Here is an 8,141-nt window from a genome sequence, read left to right as displayed (position 1 = left end):
CTATCCAATCGTGCTATGATGTTTATACTTTTTATTTAAACTCTTAAACAATAATATGAAGTCACCTGCATGTACCAATTATATACCTAATTAATACCTTCCATTTTCATTTCAATTAACAAGACCGGATGGCCATGCACGTTATGTCCTTTTCTTTGGATTTACAAAGCCAACATGAAAGGATTACAATGTATTCACGTACTTATTTACTTTTTAATTGGGAAATTAACAAGACAGCCTCCTTTTCCTCTGGAATAAGTTGGAAGATGGTGACAATTAAGATGGTAAACAAGAGTCTCATACATTGCATAAAAAGTCCACCAAAAGCAGCACCAACACTTGTACACTGATAGCTACACTGATAAAAAAGAAAGTCATAGATTATCCATGCTTATGCACATATTGATAACGGATTGTACACTTGTTACGTGATTTTATCCTCAGTCATCGTAAACAAGTTCTGGAAGCTCGTGAACTGCAATTAACTTTTTCTATTTGATTAAATACTGGTCTGCAAATATATTAGATAAGATTAATGAGACAATGTCCTGGATTTTGAAATTTTGGATTTTGTCAGAAGTGTATAAGTAAGTTAGTTATTAAAAAGATTTTAATAATTAAAAGTTTAACAATAAATGCAATCTGGAAAGAGAAAATTCAAAGAATTGTTATAAATCTTTTAATATATAGAATATTTTTTTGACTAATAATATATAGAGTTTTAGTTATATGCTTTAAATTATTAATAATATTGCAATCCACCATCTTTGATTCCTTGTACTCGAACGGTCCACCACTCAATGATGAACGATGAATTATTAGTTTTTAGTAAGATAACACAGGTTGTAAATGTTGAACTTTGGTCTAGTTGTTTGGTACAAAGTCGATGAATGATACGAAAACATCCTTTCCGCTGAGACTTTTTTATAAGTGCACAAACACCATGGCCAGTCGGTGATGGCGGAGATGCACAAAAGATCTGTTCGGGCCAGATCCAGACGGGGCCAAAAAAATCCGGATTTTTTTCAAACCAGATCGGGCCGGGCTTTTTTAAAAATCGGGCCGGGCCGGGCTTTTCCAAAAATACTAGGCCCGGTTTAGTTATAAAAAGCCTGGATTTTTCAAAAATCCGGATTTTATCCGGGTTTTTTTGAAAATATTAGGCCTGTTTTAGGCCCTCGGGCCGGGCCGGACCAGACCGGGTTTTTTTCGGATCGGATTTTTCAGATTTTTTTCCAGATCGGATCAGATCGGATTTCAACAGTGGGAAAAGAAAGAGTGCTTTGGTTGGTGAAGATGCTTCTTCCCTTTCTAAAAGCCGAAAACAGCGGATTTAAAATTTCTTTTTTGAGACGGATCACTTTTTTCAATTAAAAGAAAATATACTGAAGATATTTGACAGATCATTCTTTATAAAACAATTACTTATTTATAAGAGCCTTTCTTAAAAAAGTATTTATGAGCTCTTTGATATTAAAAGTGGTACTATAAGTCCTTAGATATTAAAAGAAAAAAAAAGTATTCCCAACTCATTGATAATGCTTCTTGAACCTTGCTTCATTTCAGTTTAGGCGAAGCATTTACTTCAGTTCAAAACAATAATTATTTTGACTTTTACACATATTTTAAAATATAAAAAAAATATTTTTATATATTATTTTTCAATTTTTTTCTGAATAAAAGTTAAAATGTTATAATCTTATTTAGAAAAAAAGTAATATATCAAAATATTTTTTCTTTTCATATCAAATTATTAGTAAAATATTAAAACCATTTTCTTACGTGTATCTATCCTAAAATCCTGATACCCCGAATTTGTCGGGATCGAAATCCACAAAATAATTTATTTTTTTAATATAAAATGCCCATAACACAGTATTACCAACATCGGGAATCTTGTACTTTACATATTTGCATGCACGAGAACTGCATATTGATTGATTAAGACAGAGGTTTGGTCTGGAGACTCTGGACATAAATCATGTACAACCAATGCTAACCGTTTGATCGTTCACCGGATGCTCGCTAAATATCCGGATCTTAGGCGACCCGTTTGATCCAAACCGACTCCTCCTTCCTACAGCAGGATCCTGTAATAACAATATTATTGTATTGTAATAATAATTCTCTCTTCCCCACCATCTTCAATACTCTCTCTCTCTCTCTCTCTCTCTCTCTCTCTCTCTCCCCAATAGTCTCTCTCTCCCTCTCCCTCTTTCTCTCCCAATGTAGTACTAGTTTCACACACACATATCTATTATAATTCTATTCTCGGTACAGGGCACTCTCAGATTTGCAGTTTTTGCTTTGGAAGATGCTACTCAGCTACTTGGCCGATAGTAAATTTAGTGACCAACTGTAAGAACACCTCTACTTAAACATCAATGTTCTTGCTGCTTTAATCTTACATATACACATATTATTAGTATATATCATCAAATGTTGTCGAAACACTAGGTTAATCAAGATATGATTTACTAGATCCCTTGATTATCATTCCCTACTTCATTTGCTAAGCTCAATATACTTATGTTTGTTTCACTTTCAATTGAGTGTTAGTTGCTGGTCTATTACTTTTTTTTTTTTTTTTTTGAGTAATGCAGGTCTATTACTTGCTTTGTCGTTTGATATGTTTTGTATTTGGACATGAGCCTAGATATTAAATCAAATTTGTATCGCGTATATATTTTTTCAGATTTTAGTGATTCTATGTTTTATTGGATGTTAATTAGGAAGACATCTAGAAATGATGGATAACAAAACGTGGTCCTGGAAGAGAAAATCAGCAGAAAAGACAAATACGGGTTCGAATGAACAAAAAAATTCTCTTACAGGGAACAGAGAACAGGTAAATTAAATTCGCCGTATTATTTGTGCCTTATGTTTAATGCATTGCTTGGTTTCTTTTGGTTGTAATTTTGGTCATGTACATTATCTCATATTTGATCACAGTCGTCCATATTCTTTTTTCTGGTATCTAATTGTTTTGAATTGAGTCTTTCTGGGTTTTTTTGTTTTCTCATTGCTGTTGGAAGTTTCCGTTGGTCGTGTGGGGTAGCTGGTGTTTATCACATATGTCTAAATTGTGGATGAAATATTGAATTTAGGAATTAATTGGCAAACACATTTCCTCATATATTGGTTCTTTGTACAGACACTTCTTAATGATAGAGAAGAATTGCAAAAAGAATTGACTACTTTAAACGAGAAGCTCTCTTTTGTCCTCATTGAGTGTAACAGAAAAGATGAACTTGCCAAGCATCAGACTGAAGCGGCAAAGGAAGCCATTGCAGGTAAATTATTGATTAGTTTGTGTGCTAATATAACAAGCACACACACATAGATGCAATTGGTTACTGTTTGGCCATTTCATTTGAAATTCCAGTATTATGTGTGAAACCCAGCAATCAGCATAATCAAGTAATCTATCTGTCATTTGTACATAGGTCGGGAGAAAGCAGAAGCAGAAGCAAGATTACTAAAGCAAGAAGCAGAGAAAGCTATAAAGCAAAGATTAGCTTGTGAAGACAGATTAGTCAGTATGGATGCTTCTCTGAAGGAGTGTATGCAGCAGTTGCGTTTTGTGCGAGAAGAGCAAGAAAAAAGGATTTATGATGCTATTATGAAGACATCAAGAGAATATGAAGAAATGATAATTGTGTTAGAAGAAAGGTTGGCGGAAACCAGTCAAAGAGTCACCATGTTAGTTTCTCAGAATACTCAACTCAGCAAGGCTCTCATAGCAGAAGAAAAGGTAATTAAAGATTTACAAGAATGCAGAGCTTGGTCAGATGCGAATTCCAGTACTCTAATGACTAAATTAGAGTGTATAGAGAAAGAGAATGCTTCTTTGAAGTATGAGCTTCGCGTGGTTGAGAGGGAGCTTGACATTCGGAACGAGGAGAAAGAATTCAATCGTCGAACAGCTGAAGTAACCCATAAGAAACATTTGGAGAGTGCGAAGAAAATCGTGAAACTGGAATCAGAATGTCAGAGATTGCGCCTCCTTGTTCGCAAGCGGTTGCCAGGTCCTGCTGCTTTAGCAAAGATGAAGTTTGAAGTTGACATGCTTTCCAAGGATCCAGCTGAGACGAGGAGTAGAAAATCAACTGCCTCAACTTTTTCAATGGACTGGGCTGTCAATGGTCCTGATACGCCCACTAAAAGGATTAATTTTTTGGCTAAGCAGCTATCTGAAGTGAAAGAAGAAAATAAAACTCTTAAAGAAGCTCTGATTGCACAAACTAATAACCTCCAGCTTTCAAATGACATATTTGATAGTTCAACCTCTAAATTTTCTGAAGTTGAGGCACAACTTGATGAATCAGCAGAAGATCTGACAGTAATGGGACTAATAGGGAATGTACCTCCGATGCATGAACTTTCTGTGGCTTCAATGCCTGACATGGACAGTGATGGAAAGTTAAGCAGTGTTGAATCTGTGGCTTCTGGGTTCATTTCAAAAATGGAGCCTTTAAGTAATTGTAAACGTGAGGCACCATCCAGTTTAGTTGTAGATTCAGGCATTAGTCTGATGGATGACTTTGTTGAGATGGAAAAATTAGCAGTAGTAACAACGGACAAGTCATTTGGGAGCTCACATGTAACTCCTGATGAAGTTACTAAAGATGGTGGTCCCTTTGTAGCTGTGTCTAGTGGTTGTATCTCAGAAGCAACTGGTATAGAGATCGTGCCGACGGATCCTTCGTGTGACCCTTCTGTCTTTGAAAAAGTTATTAAATCTGGAAAGACATCCATTTATAGTCCTGTTTGGGTTGATGATATTGTGAAAGTGGTCTTAGAGCAATCTTGTGTGAACCAAAAGAGTCCTGATGCAATACTAGAGGTTATTAAAGTTGCCCTGGCACGCAGTAATCCTTCAGAACCTTGTGGCTCTGTTGGTAAGAGCTTAAGCTATGGTGATGCTATAGGCAGCAATTCTGTAGAACTGCCAGATAAATCTTTTATTAATATGCATTCAGCTGATAGATTATTTGTTGATAACATAGCTTTTACTGATAAGAGCAATCAACAGTCCCAGTTAGATCTAAGTGAATCAGTACGTAAAATTATTAAGCTTGTCGAGGGGAGTACTTTCGCATCTTCTCGTCATAATACTGCAGATATATTGAATGTGGTTGCTGACTGTTCAAACTCTAGTAAGGTTTCTGAAACACCCACAGGATATATGGTTCGTGTCTTCCAATGGAAAGAATCTGACCTGAGTGCTGTCTTGCAGAAATTTGTTCAAATCTGCAACGGAATTCTAAATGGAAATACAGATGTTCAAAACTTTATTGAAGAACTGACTTCTTCTTTGGAATGGATTATGAACCATTGCTTTTCTATCCAAGATGTTTCAAGCATGAGAGATGCAATTAAGGAGCACTTTGATTGGGATGGATCACAAAGTGAAAATGATATGGAAGATGAAATGATCAGTCACTTTCCAAAAGCACATAATTTACATGCTCCCGTTGCTTCTGATTGGAAATGCCGTGACAATATTTTACACATGGAAGATGATTTATCAATTACAAATTTCAGAGAAGAGTCTAGATTTCAGTCAAATGTTAGTACAAAAGAATCTCTACGGATTCAATCTCTGGAATCTGAGAAAGCAATTGCAAGCTTACAAGTGGAGCTGGAAGACCTCAGGCAGTCAAAGAAATATATTGAAGATCAGTTTCGAATTTTGAAATCAGTAGTAGAGGATCTTGATACACAGCTTACAGCAGCTAGAGGTGAAACAAGCGAGTGCCGTGAAAAATTGTCACTTTTGGAAGATGAACTGGACAATAAAAATATGGTCTGCGAAGAATTAGAAGCCTCATGTCTTGACTTACAACTGCAGCTAGAAAGGTAAATTTCCGTGTTTCAATTTAATGTAAATGTTAAACCCAGATTGTGAGGAAAAATTTGAATTCTGAATTATATGAGATTTGCAGCATGAAACAGAATGAAACCTTAAGGTATGATCAAAACTTTGAAGAAAGGCAGCTTCAAAATGTAAGTCTCCTCGCCTTACTTATATATACTAGTGCATTGCTGTCTATAAGTTTTCAAATTTGTTCAGCTCTTGCTTATTTGTCCTTGATAGTTGTATTCTAATAGATCGTTGACAGCATACATTCTTGTCATAATTTTTTTGTCACAAGACTTCACTTTAAGTCATGTATTAGATTGGTCTTGTCTGGACCGGAAAATCCGCTAGTAAGACGAAAACAAACACACAGCAAATTATTGAAACTAGAGCAATATTATACACATATATTGATTAATGAAACTAGAGCATATTTAGGGGTCTGTATATATATAGATGAGTGGAATGGAGACTTCGGGTGACAATAGTTTTTGAATTATGCAGCTACTATCTTTAAAAGATTTTAAATTGAAAACCTGGCATATCTTCACTTTCAAACATTTATCCAAGAAAGAAATTAGAGAACCTAAAGCATGATATAATCATTGGCAGGGATCACGAAAAAATAGGAGAAAATATAGGCTCCTATCGGGAAGGAAAGTAAAAATAGCAAGTAGTTTCATTTCGGGTCGATTCAGTGTTTGAGTCATATCTTCACATCAACCTGCATCTGAAACTTCTATACAATGTGCAGGATTTGGAGATTACTTCAGCATCCGAAAAGTTGGCAGAATGCCAAGAAACTATATTAAACTTAGGCAGGCAGTTGAAGGCAATGGGTTCACCTGCTGATGCCAGCAAGGTCACAGTTGCCTCCAATGCAATGACAACTATAGGCTGCAAGAAGAAAAATAGCAAGAGGACATCTCTACTCGACAAATTGCTAGCTGAAGACAGTGCTGGGAGAAGGTATCCAGAGTCTCCAATAGTGAAAGAAGTTTTATGTACCCCGAACTCCCCTACAGTTGTTGACAGCACCTCTGGTCCTACCTTTGCTCTCAAACACACAATAAAATCTTCAGACACGTCCTTGAAAACAAATAACATTAGACATCAAGATGTGGAAGCTGCAGGGAATAATTCCTTTGCCATTATTCGTAGCAAAGATATAAGCAGCCGTGGACTATGGAAAAATATGTTGTGGAAACTAAAGAAAAGTCATAGCAAAAAGGGACCTTCTGAGATGCTGCAAAACACCAGAACATAGGTTATGCATTTCTGTTGATGAGTTAGTTGTTTAATGGTTAACTTAGATGTCATGTGTGAGCAGTTTGTGGTGGGGGGCAAGGAGTTCTGGGCTTTCTGATGTTGTAGTATATTTTCTTAACCAGTTGTATGATGTATATAATATGATTTCCCCCTTTTTTGTGTTGATAACAACTCAGGACTCGCGAGTAATATGCAGTGAAGTTGGCTAAAACAAATTATCTTATATGTGAATTTTCAATTATAAAAAAAAAAATATTGAGTTGCCAAGCACACATCAAGAGCCTGCAGCTAAATTCGAACCCTTGAATTTTGAAAGAAAATAAATTGTGAATGTATAACGGGTGAGATAAGAATAAATTTTATCTTTTCTAAAATTAAATAGATATAAATTTTAACTACATCTTGTTACATCATCACTCTCTTACTTCTTTAAATCATTGTAAAAGAGTCTCAATTTACATGATGAAGCCAACATTTATGTGAATAAGAATTATAGTGCTATTGTGGTAGGTCACGTGAATATGTTATTTAATAAAAAATTGTGAAAATTATAAGAGGACAATAAGAATATTGCGACCGGTAAAAGGTGACGGAGGTCATGAAAAATATTTTTTAATAAGATAATTGTGAAAATTATATGTGATAAACAGAAGATTGAGACCGGTAAAAGGTAAGATGTTGTCCTTTAAAAATATTTTAATTATGCAAAGTGATTCTGATAAAAATTTTATTACTCAACAGGCCTACAGACCTTGATGAAAATATTATAAAAATTTATTTTGGGCCGATGCATGATTTAGAGTAGTGCATATCATATGTTTGTGATATTTTTTTTGAGAGACATATGTTGTGACATTTAATAGTACATATTTAACCACTAAATTTGTAATATTATATATATTACATATTTAATCAAATGATATGTCATTTATTTTGATCAAGAGAAAATATTTTATGATAACCGCGTGTCGAAGATTCCATCAAATGTCATAATTACATGTACAGATAG

At 35.0% G+C, this 8,141-nt stretch overlaps 1 protein-coding gene across 4 annotated transcripts; it reads left to right on the top strand.

The window, feature by feature from the left end:
* The first annotated feature begins 1,944 nt into the window (after positions 1-1,944).
* On the top strand, positions 1,945-7,363 carry LOC108196642 (filament-like plant protein 7). 4 transcript variants are annotated; one of them, XM_064081495.1, is made up of 7 exons: positions 1,945-2,092; positions 2,281-2,358; positions 2,733-2,848; positions 3,155-3,293; positions 3,447-5,862; positions 5,949-6,009; positions 6,618-7,363. In XM_064081495.1, exons 3-7 carry the CDS (start codon positions 2,747-2,749, stop codon positions 7,128-7,130), a joined length of 3,231 nt encoding a protein of 1,076 aa, XP_063937565.1. In that variant the 5' UTR covers positions 1,945-2,092; positions 2,281-2,358; positions 2,733-2,746; the 3' UTR covers positions 7,131-7,363. The 4 variants fall into 4 exon arrangements, with proteins under 4 accessions (XP_063937565.1, XP_063937564.1, XP_063937563.1 ...); XM_064081494.1 differs by having other exon boundaries at positions 1,957-2,092; positions 2,737-2,848; XM_064081493.1 differs by lacking the exon at positions 1,945-2,092 and having other exon boundaries at positions 2,116-2,358; positions 2,737-2,848.
* The last annotated feature ends 778 nt before the right edge of the window (positions 7,364-8,141 follow it).

Source organism: Daucus carota, chromosome 7 (assembly GCF_001625215.2).
Source record: "Daucus carota subsp. sativus chromosome 7, DH1 v3.0, whole genome shotgun sequence".
Lineage (NCBI taxonomy): Eukaryota > Viridiplantae > Streptophyta > Magnoliopsida > Apiales > Apiaceae > Daucus > Daucus carota.
The sequence above is the reverse complement of the archived record's forward strand: the minus strand, read 5'-3'. Positions and strand labels throughout refer to the sequence as shown.